Source organism: Ranitomeya imitator, chromosome 1 (genome assembly GCF_032444005.1).
Source record: "Ranitomeya imitator isolate aRanImi1 chromosome 1, aRanImi1.pri, whole genome shotgun sequence".
In the NCBI taxonomy this organism is placed as follows: Eukaryota; Metazoa; Chordata; class Amphibia; order Anura; family Dendrobatidae; genus Ranitomeya; species Ranitomeya imitator.
Genome location: NC_091282.1, coordinates 531857460 through 531878031, shown reverse-complemented (window position 1 = coordinate 531878031; position 20572 = coordinate 531857460). Strand labels below are relative to the sequence as shown.

The 20572-nt window shown below is 42.8% G+C and overlaps 1 protein-coding gene across 2 annotated transcripts in view; it reads right to left on the bottom strand.

Moving 5' to 3' along the window:
- PAX5 (paired box 5) overlaps positions 1 to 20572 on the bottom strand; it is a 517932-nt gene that overhangs the window by 441344 nt on the left and 56016 nt on the right. For both annotated transcript variants that reach the window (XM_069767486.1, XM_069767494.1), the window contains exon 3: positions 8497 to 8694. In XM_069767486.1, the coding sequence (XP_069623587.1) occupies positions 8497 to 8694 (198 nt within the window). The remainder of the gene's footprint in view (positions 1 to 8496; positions 8695 to 20572) is intronic.

The window sequence follows — 20572 nt, the reverse complement described above, 5'->3', positions numbered from 1 at the left end:
ACCCGGCTCCCTCGCAGCGTCCTGTCCTCGCCGCAGCTTCTCCTGTATGAGCAGTCACGTGGTGCCACCCATTACAGTCATGAATATGCGGCTCCACCCCTATAGGAGGTTGAGCCGCATATTCATGACTGTAATGGACGGCACCACGTGACTGCTCATACAGGAGCAGCTGGCGCTGAGAGGACACTGCGAGGGAGCTGGGTGAGTATTTTATTAACAGCGGGCGGGCGCACAGGGGGTGGGAGGGGGTGGGTACAGGGATCTTTATTTAAAACACGAAAAAAACAAAAAAAAAAGGATTTTTCATATCTTTTTTCCAGCGAACGCTGCTGGAGAGAAGATATGAATGGCGGCTTCAGCACCACGTGGGGGGGACAGCGGCCGTGTGCGGTACATGTTTTACACGGACCCATTGACTTTAATGGGTCCATGTAATCCATGCGCTCCCACGAACACTGACATGTCTCCGTGTTTTGCACATGGACACACGGTCCGTGAAAACACGCTGACATGTGCAGAGACACATTGATTTCAATGTGTCTACGTGAGGAAACTGTCACCTCACGTACCGGAGCCACTGACGTGTGAAACCGGCCTGAGTGTGTGTGTGTGTGTGTGTGTGTGTGTGGTGCGGCTTTATATGCGGGCAGTGTTAGTTTCACCCTGCGGCTAATGCCACCCGCTATTTGAGAAATGGTATTCACACCTCTTCCACGCCCATAGGGGCGTGGGGAAGCGTGAATATTCATTTGGCTTTAGCAGCGGGGACAGGATCCTGTCTCCAGCTGCTGCTACTGGCACAGGGCAGGCCCCTTTGACTCAGGGGCCCTATAGCCACTGGCAAGGGGCCCCTGGAGCAGTGGGGGCCCTAGGCAGCTGCTGGCCAGTATGCCAGCAGGTGTCAGTGACTGGGCCCACCGGAGAACCGGGCCTGCTACTGGGTGTCTATTGATTCCAAGAATATGGTTCTGGAGCTCTGAGAACAGGGCTCCTCAGCACTGTCCTGAATGGAGCAGAAGTGCACATGAGTGACTTCTGCTCCATTCATTGTCTGTGGGACTGATGGAAATAGTGTTGTGTTGTTGTGTTTGGCAGTCCCATACACAATGAAGGGAGCAGAGGCTGTACATGCACAACTTCACTCCATTCAGGATATGGCTGCTGAGCCCTGTTCTGGGGTTTCAAAGGCTTGTTCTCAAGATTGCTGGGAGTCCCAATAGCTGAACTTCAGCGATCAGCAAGTTATCCCTTATCCATAAGACAGGGGATAAATTGATTTTTCTGGGAACCCTTTAGATAAAACATTGACATTTACCCCCAAAGTTGTACATATATAGTGGGGAAAATAAGTATTTGATACACTGCCGATTTTGCAAGTTTTCCCACCTACAAAGAATGGAGAGGTCTGTAATTTTTATCGTAGGTACACATCAACTGTGACAGAATCTAAAAATAAAAACCAGAAAATCACATTGTATGATTTTTAAATAATTAAATTGCATTTTATTGCATGAAATAAGTATTTGATCACCTACCAACTAGCAAGAATTCTGGCTCTCACAGACATGTTACTTTTTCTTTAACCCCTTCATGACCTTGGGATTTTCCGTTTTTCCGTGTTCGTTTTTCGGTCCCTTCCTTCCCAGAGCCATAACTTTTTATTTTTCCATCAATATGGCCATGTGAGGGCTTATTTTTTGCAGGACGAGTTGTACTTTTGAACAACATAATTGGTTTTATCATGTCGTGTACTAGAAAACGGGAAAAAAATTCCAAGTGCGGTGAAATTGCAAAAAAAGTGCAATCCCACACTTGTTTTTTGTTTGGCTTTTTTGCAAGGTTGAATAAATGCTAAAACTGGCCTTCCATTATGATTCTCCAGGTCATTACGAGTTCATAGACACCAAACATGACTAGGTTATTTTTATCTAATTCCAAACTTTGCTAAAAAAAAAATTGCGCCATTTTCCAATACCCGTAGCATCTCCATTTTTCATGATCTGGGGTCGGTTGAGGGCTTATTTTTTGCGTGCCGAGCTGACGTTTTTAATGATAGCATTTTGGTGCAGATACGTTCTTTTGATCGCCTGTTATCGCATTTTACTGCAATGTCGCGGCGACCAAAAAAACCTAATTCTGGCGTTTCGAATTTTTTTCTCTCTACGCTGTTTAGCGATCAGGTTAATGCTTTTTTTTTATTGATAGACCGGGTGATTCTGAGAAGGTTTGATTTTTTTTTTATTGATCTATTTTGAATGGGGCGAAAGGGGGGTGATTTAAACTTTTATATTTTTTTTATTTTTTTCACATTGTTTTTTACTTTTTTTTTACTTTTGCCATGCTTCAATAGCCTCCATAGGAGGCAAGAAGCTGGCACAACTCGATCGCCTCTGCTGCATAGCAGCGATCAGAAATGCAGAAATGCAGGTGTGCTATGAGCTCACAGCTAGCCGGGATCAGTAACCATAGAGGTCTCAAAGACCTCTATGGTTACTATACAGAAGCATCTCTGACCCCCAATCATGTGACAGGGGTCGGCCGCCTGGCTGGAAGCGCCGGTTAAATGCCGCTGTCAGCGTTTGACAGCGGCATTTAACTAGTTAATAGCGGTGGGTGAATCGCGATTTCACCCGCCGCTATTGCGGGCACATGTCAGCTGTTCAAAACAGCTGACATGTCCCGGCTTTGATGCGGGCTCACCAACGGAGCCCTGCATCAAAGAGGGGGATCTGATCTCGGACGTACTATCCCGTCCGAGGTCAGAAAGGGGTTAAGAAGCCCTCCTTCTCTGCAGTCGTTACCTTTATTAATTGCCCCCGTTAGAACTTGTTACCTGTATCAAAGACACCTGTCCACACACTCAATCAATCAATCACAGTCCAACATCTCCATCATGGCCAAGACCAAAAAGCTGTCTAAAGACACCAGGGACAAAATTGTACACCTGCACAATACTGGGATGGGTTGAAGAACAATAGGCAAGCAACTTGGTGAGAAGGCAACAACTGTTAGGAAATGGAAGAAACACAAATTGACTGTCAATCGTCCTCTGTCTGGGGCTTCATGTAAGATCTCGCCATGTTGGGTAAGGATGATTTCTGAGAAAGGTCAAGAATCAGGCCAAAACTACACAGGAGTACATGGTCATTGACATGAAGAGAGATGGAACAACAGTCTCAAACACTGCCGTTAGTAACACCCTGCGACGTCATGGATTAAAATCCTGCTGTGCACGCAAGGTCCCCCTGGTCATGCCACCACATGGCTAGGCCTGTTTGAAGTTCGCCAATGATGAACTGGATGAACCAGAGACAGCATGGGAAAAGGTCATGTGGTCAGATGAGATCAAAATAGAACCTTTTGGTATCAACTCCACTTGCCGTGTTTGGAGGAAGAAGAAGGATGAGTACAACCCCAAGAACACCATCCAAACCGTGATGCATGGTGGAGGAAACATCATTCTTTCTATGGGGTCATGTATCGTGAGATTTTGGCCAACAAACTCCTTCCCTCAGTAAGAGCATTGAATATGGGTCTTGGCTTGGTCTTCCAGCATGACAATGACACAAAACACACAGCCAGGAAAGCTAAGGAGGTGCTCTGTAAGTGGTCTAGCCAGACTCCAGACCTGGACCCAATAGAAAATCTTTGATGGGAGCTGTAACTCAATGTTGCCCAGTGACAGCCCTGAAACGTGAAAGATCTGGAGAAGATCTGTATGGAGGAGTGGGCCAAAATCCCTGCTGCAGTGTGTGCATACTGGGTCAAGAACTACAGGAAATGTCTGACCTTTGTAATTGCAAACAAAGGTTTCTGTAGCAAATATTATCTTCTGTTTTTCTACTGTATCAAATACTTATTTCATGCAATAAAATGCATATTAATTATGTAAAAATCATAGAATATGATTTTCTGTATTTCTTTAAAGGATTCTGTCCCTCATAGTTGAAATGTACCTACGATAAATATTACAGACCTCTCCATTCCTTGTAGATGAGAAAAAAATCGGCACTGTATCAAATACTTATTTTCCCCTCTGTGTACTGTACCCATAAATATTTTTATGAAAAAAATAAGCAATAAATGTATACATATTTGGTATCACCGCTTCCAGAACAACCCAACCTATAAAGCTGTCAAACAAGTTAAGTCCATTCAGTGAACACCGTAAAAAAAAAAAAAAAAACAAGGCAAAAAACTATGCTTTTTTATCATACCGCTGAACAAAAAAAGGTATAAATTGCGATCAAAAAGGCGAATGTAAAGAAAAATGGTATAGCTGAAAATGTCATTTTGTCCCACAAAAACAAGCTGCCATACAGCATCATCAGCGGAAAAATAAAAAAGTTATAGCTCTCAGAATACAACCTTGAAAAAATAATTATTTTTTCTATAAATTCGTTTTTATTGTGTAAAAACGTCAAACCATAACAAAAATGATATAAATATGGTATCGCTGCAATCGCAATGACCCAAAGCATAAAGCTGCCTTATCAATTTTACCACACACGGAATGGCATAAAAAAAACTCCCTGAACTGCTGTTTTTTGTTCATTTTGCCTCCCAAAAATTTGAATGGAAAGCAATCAAAAAATGTCATGTGCCCAAAAGTGGTACCAATAAAAATGTCAACAAACAAAGCAAAAAATAAGACCTAAAATTACTCTTTTAGTAGAAATATGGAAAAAATATAGCTCTCAAAATATACTAATGCAAAAACTTGTTTTTGCAAAAACAAAAAAAGCATCTTTTAGTGTGTGACAGCAGCCACCTCAAAGTCACTTCAAATGTGATGTTGTCCCCAAAACAATGGTTTTGTAAAGGTTGTTGGGAAAAAATCAACATTTAACCCTTGTAACTTCCTAACAAAAAAATGTATTTCAAAAATGATGCAGATGTAAAGAAGACATGTTGTAAATGTTATTTATTAACTATTTTGTGTGACGTGATGGAACTCTCTAGTTTAAGGGCATAACAATTAAAGGTTTGAATTCATATCATACAAATTTTACCACTATCATGAAGTATAATTTTTCACGAAGAAATTCATTTCAGAATCACTGTGATCCATTGAAGTGTTCCAGAGTTACTACTACATAAAGTGACACTGGTCAGAATTGTAAAATTTGGCCTGGTCATGAAGGTGAAAACTGGCTTGGGGGGTGAAAGGGTTAAGCAAACTGCAGATGGGCAGCAATGTTCCTTATGGGGAGCAGTCACATACCCCTTGCAATCCTGTCATGTATAATATTGTTGTTTCTTGTTTTCCTGATGGTGGACTCATGAATATTAACATTAGCGAATGGGACAGAAGCCTTTAGTTGCTTAGATTACCATGGGTTCCTTTGTGACCTTGTGGATTGTTGTACACCCAGCTTTTGAAGTGGTCTTTGTTGGTTGACCACTCCTGTCAACTTTACTTTTAAAGTAAATAAAGAAAACTAAATCAAATGAGTCTAAAATAAAAATTGACTTTTTATTACATTTTTTAAATAGATTTAATCAATATTATCATTTCTAAAGTTTTTGGACTCCATTAATCCACAGTCAACATTGTATACAATTGAAGGAAATTCAAGATCATGTATACAAGGATCTAGAATTTCCTTCAATTGTCATGTATACAATGATCTTGAATTTCCTTCAATTGTACACAATGTTGACTGTGGATTAATGGAGTCCAAAAACTTTAGAAATGATAATATTGATTAAATCTATTTAAAAAATGTAATAAAAAGTCAATTTTTATATTAGACTCATTTGATTTAGTTTTCTTTTTTTTTCTTTAAAAGTTGTGTGAAAATCTTTTCTAGAGTAAAAAACACTATTAACCTGCAGTTATGGGGTTAATCTGCAGGTTAATAGCATTCTAAACCTGCTTGGTACTCCCACAGAGAGCCCCACTGCCAGGAGGATATGAACTTTATTCCTCCCAGCAGCCTCAAGCTTTTAGTCATAGAGGTGGGCTGGCATGAGTTCAGTCAGTCAGTGCTGTTGGCACAGTTATAGCCACGGCTCACGATGTCCTGAGCAGTGACTGAATCTGAGCTGGCACACCTAAAGGACTGAAAGCCAGAGGCTTTTAGTGTGTGTGGATTTATTCAGTGTGTGTGGGGGAATTTATTCAATGTGTGTCGGCGGGATATATTCAGTGTGTGGGTGCAAGGTGCATTTATTCTGTGTGTGGGGCGGGGTGCATTTATTTTGTGTGTGGGGTGGGGTGCATTTATTCTGTGTGTGGGGTGGGGTACATTTATTTTGTGTGTGGGGGTGGGGTGCATTTATTTTGCATGTGGGGCGGGGTGCATTTATTCTGTGTGGGGCGGGGTACATTTACTTTGTGTGGAGACGGGGTGCATTTATTCTGTGTGTGGGGCTGGTGCATTTATTCTGTGTGTGGGGAGGGGTGTATTTCGTCTGTGTGTGGAGCATGGTGCATTTATACTGTGTGTGATGTGGGGTGCATTTATTCTGTGTGGGCAGGGTGCAGTTATTCTGTGTGGGGTGGGGTACATTTATTTTGTGTGGCGACTGGGTGCATTTATTCTGTGTGTGGGGAGGGGTGTATTTAGTCTGTGTGTGGAGCATGGGGCATTTATAATGTGTGATGCAGGGTGCATTTATTCTGTATGTGAGGCGGGTTGCATTTATTTTGTGTGTGGGACAGGGTGCATTTATTCTGTGTGGGGTGGAGGGGTGCATTTATTCTGTGTGGGGTGGGGTGCATTTATTCTGTGTGTGGGGCAGGAAGCATTTATTCTGTGTTGGGGCAAGGTGCATTTATTCTGTGGTGGGGCAGGTGCATTAATTCTGTGGGGAGGGGTGGATTTATTCTGTGGGGGTGAGTGGGGAGATGAGTGTGAACACAGTATAAGTAGCAAGGGGAAAAATGTGTGCGGACACAGTATGGGGGCGAGGGTGATGGGATGTGTGCAGACACAGTATGGGGAGTTGGAGGATGTGTGGAGAGGAAATATGGAGAGCAAGGGGATAAATATGTGAGGAAACAGTTTGGTTAGTAGGGTTGACGTACATGGGGAGGGAAGGGGAAATGTGAGGAGACAGTATGGGGGGAGGAAAGTGTGAGTAGGCACAGAATAGAGACTGAGTAGTGTGGTGAACAGTGTAAGGTCACAGTCAGGAGGAGGCAGTATGCCAAGGAAGTGGAGTGGCAGAGCATAGAGACTGGGCAATATAGGGGGGACAGAGTGTTAGAGGACAGTGTGCAGAGAGGGCCCAGATTGGAAAGGAGGGGGCAGTGTGGAGGGCATGTACCCTAAGAGTGTCAATGTGTGGGGGTCATATTTTGTGCAGTGAATATAGTGTGGGGAAATTATTTATTTAGGGGCTCAGCTTAGGGCAGATATTTTTATTCATGAGCATTATAATGACACTGCTATCTTTAAGGGCATTGTGTGGGGATGTGCTGCAGCAGACCGAGGAAGATGGAAGTCTGCAGAGAAGAGCTGGACAAGATGAAGAAGAAAAGAAAGAGAATGACTCCAGAGACAAATTCATCTATAAGATACCTGGATGTAAATGTTTTTTTCTGTGATACTGACTAATTCTCATATTTTTATTTGTTAGGAGCATTAAAGGAGTTGACCAAAATTGTGCTGAGTCTGCAGTCATTCTTTGTGACTGCAGACTTCTGAAAACTCACAGTGCGCACTGCACGCTATCAGAATTCTGTCCTGCCGGCGATTTGCATACATGCGGTCACGTGCTGACTAGACATGTGTGTCCTTACTTAATGAAAATTAATTGAGGGAGGCAGGACAAGTCTAGTCAGAATCTGGTCAGAAGTATACAAGTCACATGCTTGTGCTGACATGACTGTCTACTCTTGCCACCGGCAAGGGAGAATCCAAAAAATGTTCAGTGCATGCATTGGGAGAATTCAGAAGCTTTCAGTCACATAGAATATCTGCATACTTTGATCTCAAACCTGAACGCACCCTTTAACTATAAAATGAAGAGCCCTGTAGCCAATCCTAATAGCGTGTAAAATCCTCACTGTCAGGATTCAGCTCTGCAGGTTCCATCAGTCATCACATGGCCGCTTCACTCATATGCGATTTTCATTCTGACAGTCACGTAACAACAAGCTTTTTTTCCTGCTTCTCTCAGATTTTCACTTGAGAAAAATGGGGTGAGCAGCTCCTCGACAAGTGACTAAGTGTATAAATCGCATATATGCTCAACTTGAATTCTTGCCTCGGTTGCCAGAAAACCTAAATACACCAGGAAGGTTCAGAATGTTAATAACCTGTAGATTAACAGCTTTTTGTTACATGACAGGCTTCCTTTAAAGGTCAATTTTATGTAGATATATTGGAAATTTTAAAGGGTTAACAAACTTTTAAGCACAACTGCTTGTGAACTCAGTGTAAGTGTTTGAGGACTGTCCATATACAATTATAGTCACTGCACACAGTATGTCTTTTAAGCATTACAAACACCAGAAACAAGAAAAAAAAGAGACCGCATAGTTACCTATTTATGGAGCTGACACTGGGCACTGTGTCATTGTCACATACTCGCTCTGCTAATAACCTGTCCCTGATTTCCCATGCAAACATAGTGGGATTTTGCCTCTTGTATTCTGCTATTTTGTCTACTACTTTGGGTGTTGCAACCTTTGGTTTTGATCCTCCAATTACTCCCGGTTTAATACTACCAGTTTCATAGTACCTGCAAAAAAAAACATAGTTTAGATTTTATACTAGAAATTATTTAATGGAAGAATCGGGCACACAAAATATTTTAAAGTGTCATATATACTGTACTATAAATACACATTAATTTCAACTGAATTCAAAGCTCACATTTTATATTTCTTAGGAAATAGCTTTTTCAGAAGGGGGCACATAGACATTTACTGTGGCATGTAAAAGTTTGGGCAGGCCTGGTCAAAATTACTGTTATTGTGAACAGTTAAGCAAGTTGAAGATGAAATGATCTCTAAAAGGGCTAAAGTTAAAGAGGACGCGTTTCCTTTGTATTGTAGTAAAAAAAATATATATATACATAGTATTTTTTTTTTTCATTTCAAAAATTACAAAAAGGGAAATGAGTCGATGCAAAAGTTTGAGCATCAGTCCTTACATAGCCTGTTATCCCCTTAAGCCCTGAGGGTGGTTTGCATGTTAATGACCGGGCCAATTTTTACAATTCTGACCACTGTCCCTTTATGAGGTTATAACTCTGGAACGCTTCAACGGATCTTGGCGATTCTGACATTGTTTTCTCGTGTCGTATTGTACTTCATGTTAGTGGTAAAATTTATTCGATATAACTTGCGTTTATCTGTGAAAAAATGGAAATTTGGCGAAAATTTTGAAAATTTTGCAATTTTCCAACTTTGAATTTTTATACCCTTAAATCACAGAGATATGTCATACAAAATACTTAATAGGTAACATTTCCCACATGTCTACTTTACATCAGCACAATTTTGGAACCAAAACTTTTTTTTGTTAGGGAGTTATAAGGGTTAAAAGTTGACCAGCAATTTCTCATTTTTGCAACACCATTTTTTTTTAGGGACCACATCTCATTTGAAGTCATTTTGAGGGGTATATATGATAGAAAATACCCAAGTGTGACACTATTCTAAAAACTGCACCCCTCAAGGTGCTCAAAACCACATTCAATAAGTTTATTAACCCTTCAGGTGTTTTACAGGAATTTTTGGAATGTTTAAATAAAAATGAACATTTAACATTTTTTCACACAAAATTTATTTCAGCTCCAATTTGTTTTATTTTACCAAGGGTAACAGGAGAAAATGGACCCCAAAAGTTGTTGTACAATTTGTCCTGAGTACGTTGATACCCTATATGTGGGGATAAACCACTGTTTGGGCGCATGGCAGAGCTCGGAAGGAAAGGAGCGCCATTTGACTTTTCAATGCAAAATTGACTGGAATTGAGATGGGACGCCATGTTGCCTTTGGAGAGCCCCTGATGTGCCTAAACATTGAAACCCCCCACAAGTGACACCATTTTGGAAAGTAGACCCCTTAAGGAACTTATCTAGATGTGTGCTCACCACACATCTAGATAAGTTCCTTCATAGAAGTTTATAATGCAGAGCCGTAAAAATAAAAAATCATATTTTTTCACAAAAATGATCTTTTTGCCCCCAATTTTTTATTTTCCCAAGGGTAAGAGAAGAAATTAGACCACAAAAGTTGTTGTGCAATTTGTCCTGAGTACGCTGATACCCCATATATGGGTGTAAACCATTGTTTGGGCGCATGGCAGAGCTCGGAAGGGAAGGAGTGCCATTTGACTTTTCAATGCAAAATTGACTGGAATTGAGATGGAACGCCATGTTGTGTTTGGAGAGCCCCTGATGTGCCTAAACATTGAAACCCCCCACAAGTGACACCATTTTGGAAAGTAGACCCCTTAAGGAACTTATCTAGATGTGTGGTGAGCACTTTGACCCACCAAGTGCTTCATAGAAGTTTATAATGCAGAGCCGTAAAAATAAAAAATCATATTTTTTCACAAAAATGATCTTTTTGCCCCCAATTTTTTATTTTCCCAAGGGTAAGAGAAGAAATTAGACCACAAAAGTTGTTGTGCAATTTGTCCTGAGTACACTGATACCCCATATGTGGGTGTAAACCATTGTTTGGGCGCATGGCAGAGCTCGGAAGGGAAGGAGCGCCATTTGACTTTTCAATGCAAAATTGACTGGAATTGAGATGGGACGCCATGTTGCGTTTGGAGAGCCCCTGATGTGCTTAAACATTGAAACCACCCAAAAGTGACACCATTTTGGAAAGTAGACCCGCTAAGGAACTTATCTAGATGTGTTTTGAGAGCTTTGAGCCCCCAAGTGTTTCACTACAGTTTATAACGCAGAGCCGTGAAAATAAAAATTCTTTTTTTTTTCACAAAAATGATTTTTTAGCCCCCAGTTATGTATTTTCACAAGGGTAACAGGATAAATTGGACCCCAAAAGTTGTTGTCCAATTTGTCCTGACTACGCTGATACCCCATATGTTGGGGTAAACCCCTGTTTGGGCGCACCGGAGAGCTCGGAAGGGAAGGAGCACTGTTTTACTTTTTCAACGCAGAATTGGCTGGAATTGAGATCGGACGCCATGTCGCGTTTGGAGAGCCCCTGATGTGCCTGAACAGTGGAAACTCCCCAATTCTACCTGAAACCCTAACCCTAACACACCCCTAACCCTAATCCCAACGGTAACCCTAACCACACCCCTAACCCTGACACACCCCTAATTCTAATCCCAACCCTAATCCCAACCGTAAATATAATCCAAACCCTAACCCTAACTTTAGCCCCAACCCTAAACCTAACTTTAGCCCCAACCCTAACCCTAACTTTAGCCCCAACCCTAACCCTAACTTTAGCTCCAACCCTAACCCCAACCATAACCCTAGCCCCAACCCTAACCCTAGCCCTAACCCTAGCCCTAACCCTAACCCCAACCCCAGCCCCAACCCTAGCCCTAACCCTAGCCCTAACCCTAGCCCTAACCCTAGCCCTAACTCTAGCCCTAACCCTAGCCCCAACCCTAACCCTAGCCCTAACGCTAGCCCTAACCCTAGCCCTGATGGGAAAATGGAAATAAAAACATTTTTTTAATTTTATTATTTTTCCCTAACTAAGGGGTTGATGAAGGGGGGTTTGATTTACTTTTATAGCGTTTTTTTATATCGGATTTTTATGATTGGCAGCCGTCACACACTAAAATACGCTTTTTTTATAGCAAAAAAGTTTTTGCGTCTCCACATTTTGAGACCTATAATTTTTCCATATTTTGGTCCACAGAGTCATGTGAGGTCTTGTTTTTTGCGGGACGAGTTGACGTTTTTATTGGTAACATTTTTGGACACGTGACAGTTATTGATCACTTTTTATTCCCATTTTTGTGAAGCAGAATGACCAAAAACCAGCTATTCATGAATTTCTTTTGGGGGAGGCGTTTTGTTGTGAATTCTGTGATCGAACTCCCTCCTGTGGTCATAAATGGTACTTCGCCGAGTTCTGTACATGGACTCCCTCTGGTGGCTGTGAGTGGAGCTGCTGCTTCTGAGGTTCCTTCCACAGGTGACGTAGCTTATTCTTTGGCTGGCTGCTCTACTTAACTCCACTCAGATTGTTACTCCATGCCAGCTGTCAATGTTCTTGTACTGGTTCAGTTGCTCTTGGATCTTTCTGGTGACCTGTCTACTCCAGCAGAAGCTAAGTCCCTGCTAGTTATTTATTTGTTCATTGTTTCCTTGTCCAGCTTGCTTTAATGATTTTGCCTTGCTAGCTGGAAGCTCTGGGATGCAGAGTGGCACCTCCGCACCGTGAGTCGGTAAGGAGGTCTTTTTGCACACTCTGCGTGGTCTTTTTGTAGTTTTTGTGCTGACCGCAAAGATACCTTTCCTATCCTCAGTCTGTTTAGTAAGTCTGGCCTCCCTTTGCTGAAACCTGTTTCATTTCTGTGTTTGTGACTTTCATCTTAACTCACAGTCAATATATGTGGGGGCTGCCTTTTCCTTTGGGGAATTTCTCTGAGGCAAGGTAGGCTTTATTATCTATCTTTAGGGCTAGTTAGCTCTTAGGCTGTGAAGAGGCGTCTAGGCCGTGTTAGGTACGCTCCACGGCTATTTCTAGTTGTGTGATAGGATTAGGGGTTGCGGTTAGCAGAGTTCCCACTTCCCAGAGCTTGTCCTGTGTGAGTTTAACCATCAGGTCGTTCCGAGTGCTCCTAACCACCAGGTCCATAACAGCGTTTATACCGTTCCGCGTTTGGTAAAGTGGATGAAGCAGTTTTATTCGTCGGGCCAGTACGATTACAGCGATACCTCATTTATATCATTTTTTTATGTTTTGGCGCTTTTATACGATAAAAACTATTTTATAGAAAAAATAATTATTTTAGCATCACTTTATTCTCAGGACTATAACTTTTTTATTTTTTTGCTTATTATGCTTTGTTGTGGCTCGTTTTTTGCGGGACAAGATGACGTTTTCAGCGGTATCATGGTTATTTATATCCGTCTTTTTGATCGCGTGTTATTCCACTTTTTGTTCGGCAGTATGATAATAAAGCGTTGTTTTTTGGCTCGTTTTTTTTTTTTTCTTACGGTGTTCACTGAAGGGGTTAACTAGTGGGACAGTTTTATAGGTCGGGTCGTTACAGACGCAGCGATACTAAATATGTGTACATTTATTGTTTTTTTTTTTTTAGATAAAGAAATGTATTTATGGGAATAATATTTATTTATTTATTTTTTTATTTAGTTATTTTTTTTTATTTTTTTTTACACATGTGGAATTTTTTTTTTTAACTTTTTTACTTTGTCCCAGGGGGGGACATCACAGATCGCTGATCTTACAGTTTGCACAGCACTCTGTAAGATCGGCGATCTCACTGACATCGCTGCAGGCTTACCAGCACCTGCAGGCGACCCGGAAGTACTCCCTGCAGGACCCGGATGCTGCCCCACGGCCATTTTGGATCTAGGGACTGCAGGGAGAAGACGCTCGGTACACGGTGAGTACATCACCGTGTACCGATCGTCTCAGGGAAGCACGCAGGGAGCCCCCTCCCTGCGCGATGCTTCCCTGTACCGCCGGCACATCGCGATCATGTTTGATCGCGGTGTGCCGGGGGTTAATGTGCCGGGAGCGGTCCGTGACCACTCCTGGCACATAGTGCCGGATGTCAGCTGCGATAGTCAGCTGACACCCGGCCGCGATCGGCCGCGCTCCCCCCGTGAGCGCGGCCGATCGCATATGACGTACTATCCCGTCACTGGGAATTAAGTCCCAGGTCACCTGGACGGGATAGTACGTCATATGGGATTAAGGGGTTAAGGTTATGGTTTGTTCTCTATCATCGTTAGGAAAGGCCAGGTGATGCAAATTTCTCAGCTTAAAAAAAAAAACAACATCCTTTAACATTGTGCCAAAAACTGCAGCCATTGGTTCTGTTAAGCAGCGGTCTAGCACTCTGAAAATGAAAATGGTGGAGAGCCCACAAAGCAAGAGAAGGCGATACGAAGATAGCAAAGCATTTTCAAGTTGCCATTTCCTCAGTTCAAAATGTAATTAAGAAATGACAGTAAACAGGAACAGTGGAGGTCAAGATAAGGTCTGGAAAATCAAGCAAAATTTCAGTGAAAGCTGCTAGTAGGCTCACTAGAGAGGCAAATCAGAGCCCCTGCTTGACTACAAAAGACCTTCAGAAAGATTTAGCAGATTCTGGAGTTGTAGTTCATTGTTCTAAGATTCAGACACATGCAACAATATGGCCTCCATGGAAGAATCATCAAAAGAAAACCTCTCCTGCATCCTCACCATAAAATTCAGCAACAGAAGTTTGCAAAAGAACATCTAAATAAGCCTGATGCATTTTGGAAACAAGTCCTGTGGATCAATGAGTTTAAAATAGAATTCTTTGGACACAATAATCAAAGGTATATGTGGAGAAAAAAAGGCACAAAATTTCAAAAAAATAACATCTCGACAACCATTAAGCATTGGGATGGATAAATCATGCTTTGGGGTTGTGTTGCAGCCAATGGTGCAAGAAACATTTCATGGGTAGAGCAATCGATGTGAATACTTTTCTGCCCAATGATGACAAAAGTATTCTCAGAGTGATACCTGGGAGGCCTATCATCTCTGGTATTGGAACTTTAACTGAGAATATCTCAGGCTGGGTAGAGAACATTCTGAAACCCTTGGTGAGGCACACACCCAGCTATATCCAGGACACTATGGATATTCTTTACAAATTGTCAGCGCTGGGCCCACTTCCGGAGGACACGATACTAGCCACAATGGATGTAGAGTCTCTCTATTCCATCATTCCTCATGAGGATGGAATTGCAGCATGCAAATATTTCCTTAAAAAAAAAACAATCTAGCTACAGAACCAACACTGCAATTTATCAGGTTTGTGCTCCAGCACAACTATTTTTCTTTTTGGAACAATTTATACCAACAGTGAATGGGCAGCACCATGGGAAGCAAAATGTCCCCACAATATGCTAATCTATTTATGGTGAAATTAAAAGAGGAGTTTTTGTCATCTTGCTCTATTAAACCTCTTGCATACTTCCGCTACATTGATGATCTGCTAATAATCTGGACAGGCTCAAAAGATGATCTGCTCACCTTCCACAATAACCTCAACAAGTGCCACCCAACCATCAAGCTCACCCTCAACTTTTCAAAGTCCTAAATACATTTTCTGGACATGACCATATACATCAAGGACAATGCCATACAAACATCAATTTACCACAAACCCACCAGACGTCTAGCTTATCTTAGATGGAACAGCTTTCATCCAAGACAGACAAAAAAATCCATCATCTACAGTCAAGCTCTGAGGTATATTTGGATCTGTTTAGACAGTAAAGACAGGGAACTACAGCTGCAATGACTGAGGAATACATTCCTACACAAGGATACCATCCACTGGTAATAGATGAGCAGATCCACAGGGCTACAAGGATCCCAAGAAGCAGCTTCCTGGATTACAAACAGAGAGGACAACAACAGGGTGCCTCTTGTGGTCACATAAATCACCCAAATGAGCATCCTAAGGAAAATTGGTGCTGATCTCCAACCCATATTCCATAGAGACCACAAATTGAAAGACATATTCCCAGAACTACCACTTCTCTCCTACAAACAGCCCCTAACTTAAGGAATCTCCTTCTCCATAAGTGTCCTCTCATCACCATCAGTGACGGGCACATTCCCATGTAACAATAAAAAATTCAAAACTTGTACCCACATATTACCAACAAATACTGTCTGCGTGCCAAACACAAATCAGGACTATAAGGTCACGGGTTTCTTTTCATGCACATCCTCCAATGTGGTGTACATGATACAATGTACAAGATGTCCTGGAAGTATCTATATTGGGGAAACCATGCAAAAACTACAAACAAGGATGAGCCTACACAGACACAGAATCAGGAATGAAATGCACACGCCTGTGGGAAAACATTTCTCTGGAACTGGACATTGTATGACAGACTTAAAAGTCTTAATACTAAAAGGTCATTTTAAGGATGACAGAGAAAGAAAAATTGGGGGGTTCAAACTGATAAATATGTTCAAATCTTAGACACTAGGACTCAATTTAATACCTGGATTTATGAGTCACTACATGGATACAATTCACACCTCCACCAGACGGACTCCAGAAAACTAAGAACATTCCCATCATGTTACGATTGGCGGAACGCACCAAATAATAATTGGAGATGATATAAGGTACCTTCGCAGTCAGGGGTACACCGTGCAGGTAAGACACCTGCTGCTTGGTAATGACGGACTATATGGTGGTAAAATGTGAGTACACACACGAGTTAGCTTCACCCGATATGAAGGAAGCGAACCCTGTTGCGTCACAGGGCCACGATACCGCACAGAGAGCGCAAGCAAGGCGACACAGAACTCTGCCCCAAGACTCAGGGTAAGAGTCCCTCTAGATCTCTTGCGCTCGACACCGCTACTGCAGTGCCAGGGAAACTAAAGTGAATATTTACCACACAGGATTGCGTGCTGCGCCGCTCTGGCGGACACCACTAACCACCCTAAACAGGGCCAGGAAAGTGCACTATCTGCGCACAGCGCCACTCTGGCGGTCGCTGCTAACTGAATTCAGCAAATTGTGCAATTGCGCAGGATAGCACTGTCGGGCACTAGGTAGCTCTGCCATTCGCGAACAGGCAACAACACTAGGGATGGGAATGATTCGGAGCTTTCATCCATCGACAGGCATTCATCCACACACACAAGTTAATAAGTTTACACTTATAGCAGTAGCGCTCCAACACCTTCCTGATGGTCCAATAGTAGCCGCAAAAGGACCTGAGCATGTGACCCCAACCTCCAATAGGAGGTCATCCCGTGGGCATGCTCAATGTGGGATAAGCAGGACTGAAACGCCTGCTCGCTGCTGAACAGTGTTGGCTACAAAGGCAGAGAATGGAAAGGTAGCAGTACCCAAGCGCACTGTATCAGCTTGAGCCAGATGCTGGGATCGACGTCTGTGCTCAGCAGGTTCCACTGCGGCTGGAGGGGAATGGGAGACCGCAGTGGACATGGTTTGAGATTCTCCCTGTGCAGCGGCGGGAACCTAACACACCACCTCTCCATTTGTAACAAAATGCCTAATTTGATTTCCTTGGTTTATCTTTAGGACGCATCACATCTCCCACCTCTTGAACAAATGTCCTATTGTAGTATAATTTAAATGTTGTGCCTTTTTCTTATTAATGTCCTTGTAATCTTGCCTGAAGAAGGAGCCACGATGCTCTGAAAGGTTGCAAACATTATTTTCTTGTTAGCCAAAGGTATTACTCTGAGAATACTTTTGTCATCATTGGGCAGAAAAGTATTTACATCGATTTTTCTGGCTAACACGGTGTTAGGTGTCGAGTTCCCAACTCTGCACAGGGGGAATCTCGAACCATCTCCACTGTGGTCTCCCATTCTTCTCCAGCTGCAGTGGAGTCTGCTCAGCAGAGACGTCGGTCCGAGCGTCTAGCTCAGGCTGATACTGGATGACTGGTTACTACTGCCCTTCCAGGCTCTGTCCTTGTAGCCAGCAATGTTCAGCAGTGAGCAGTAGGGTTGAGCGACCTTCACTTTTATAGGATCGGGTCGGGTTTCACGAAACCCGACTTTTGGAAAAGTCGGGTCGAGTGAAATCGGCCGATCCTATAAAAAAGTCGGGGTCGGGGTCGGCCGAAACTCGAAACCCAATGCAGTGCATTGGGTTTCCATGGTTCCCAGGGTCTGAAGGAGCGGAAACTCTCCTTCAGGCCCTGGGATCCATATTTAAGTGTAAAATATAGAATTAAAATAAAAAATATCCTTATACTTACCCTCTGACGCGCCCTGGTACTAACCGGGAACCTTCCTTCCTTAGAATCAGCCTTCCAGGACCTTCGGTGACGTCGCGGGTGACGTCGCGGCTTGTGATTGGCCGCGCGGCCGCCCATGTGACCGCTCGCGCGGCCAATCACAAGCCGCGACGTCACCCGCGACGTCACCGAAGGTCCTGGAAGGGCTGATTCTTAGGAAGGAAGGCTGTCGGAAGGAAGCAGGGCGCGTCCGAGGGTGAGTATATTCCTATTAGGTATATACTCACCCTCGGAAGCGCCCTGCTTCCTTCCGACAGCCTTCCTTCCTAAGAATCAGCCCTTCCAGGACCATCGGTGACGTCGCGGGTGACGTCGCGGCTTGTGATTGGCCGCGCGAGCGGTCACATGGGCGGCCGCGCGGCCAATCACAAGCCGCGACGTCACCGCGACGTCACGGCAAGGTCCTAGAAGCGCGGATTCGAAGGAGGAAGGCTGCCGGTTAGTACCAGGGCGCGTCAGAGGGTAAGTATTGCAATATTTTTTATTTTAATTCTATATTTTACACTTTAATCTGAATTCCGATACCAATTCCCGATATCTTAAACATATCGGGAATCGGGATCGGAATTCCGATTCCAGATTCAAAAGATCGCCGACTTCATGGCCGACCCCCCACTGGGGTCGGGTCGGGTTTCATGAAACCCGACCTTGCCAAAAGTCGGCGACTTTTGAACAATTTCGACCCGTTTCGCTCAACCCTAGTGAGCAGGTCTTTCTGGGACTAATTCGTGATTTTCCCATATTGAGCATGCCCATGGGATGACCTCCCATTGGAGGTTCGGGGTCACATGCTCAAGTCCTGTTGCGGCTCCTATTGGTCCATCTGGAAGGTCTTGTACCACTTCCGCTATAAAAGGTTTGCATGGCCGCTCGGCCATGCTCTAGGGTACATTTGAAAATGTGCGTGTTGATGAGTGCAAGTCGTTCTTTAAACATCCCCTCCCTTGTGTATGACTGCTCGCATAAGGTGGATGTCTGCTATCTAGCGCCCGGCTGAGCTATCAGCATTGAACACACAAAACAGAGTCTAATTGCTGTGACCGCCAGTGTGGAGCCGTGTGCTATTAGAGCGCTTTCCTACCCAAGTCTGGGTGGTTAGTTTCGTCCACCAGAGTGGCACAGCACGCACTCTTGTGCATTTACGTTATATTTTCAGTTACGCTGACACCCCAGTTGCGGTGTCAAGCGCAAGTGGTCTGAACGTACTCTATTCCTGTGTCTTGGGATAGAGTCCTGAGACTCCTTGCTTGCACTCTTGGTGCGGTACCGCGGCCCTGTGACGCAACAGGGTTTGCTTCCTTCACACTGGGTGAAGTTAACCCGTGTGGGTATATACATTGTACCGCCATATAGTCCGTCATTACTCAGCAGCAGGTTCCATCTCTGCATGGTGGACCCCGGGCTGCGAATGCACCTATACCATTTCTCTTATAATTTGGTGGGTTCCGCCAGCCTTAACACACAGTATCACAATATAATTTGTTACTGTACATCATGGGTAGAGCAAAGAATGGATTCAATGAAATTTCAACAAATTCTTGATGCAAACCTAACACCATCTGTAAAAAAGCTGAAGTTGAAAAGAGGATGGCGTCTACAAATGGATAATGATCCTAATATCACATCAAAATTCACAACACACTACCTCAAAAGGCGCAAGCTGAAGCTTTTACAATGGCCCTCACAGTCTTTATCTTTGAAAATCTGTGGCTAGACCTCAAAATAACAGTGCATGCAAGACAACCAAAGAAACTCACAGAACTGGAAAAATTCTCCAAGGAAAAATGGATGAAAGACCCTCAAACAAAAATTGAAAGAGTCACGGCTGGCTATGAAAAGCTGTGATACTTTCAAAAGAAGGTGCTACTATATACTAACCATGCAAGGTGCCTAAAATATAAAGGAAATGTGCCATCTTTAATTTGAGGCCTTTTAGAGATCATTTCATCTTCAACATGCTTAACTGTTCACAATAACAGTAATATTGACCATGGGTGCCCAAACTTTTACATGCCGCTGTACATACTATAAAAAATTGAACAGGTCTTGATCATTCCAATAATATAGCAGGAAATCATTGGGGACTTATGTGGTCCACAAGTAGATAAAAGCACCGTAATTGTCAGGATTCAAACAGAGTAATTTATAATTTAATTCATCCCCCAAAATTGCAATTTTACTTTGCTGAAATCCTATTTTCATTACTAGTTATCAAACTAATATTCAGCTTTATATATACACATACCAGTATACATATTATAATTATGCACTCAACGATATTGAAATTGCAACACCAAGAAGGAAAAGTTGTGCAATTACGAAAATCACAGAATGGCTAGACATGTTAATAATATGCAAATTTAAAAAAAATGGAAACTAAATTTTCAAAACATCCCTAATTATGAGAACCACATGCAGAAATACCTACATTTACAAGCCTTCGCATGGTATCAATGAGGTTATTAATGATTTTCTGAGGACTGTTCTGCCACACGAAATGCACTTAATATGTTGAAAATCAGCTCCTGGAACAATTTAGAGAAATGACCATTCTACTCATCCCAAGTTCGATACATTCTGTAACTGCAAGTAAAACTGGACATCCTATAACACGCTTCAGACATCAATTAGAGTCTACACA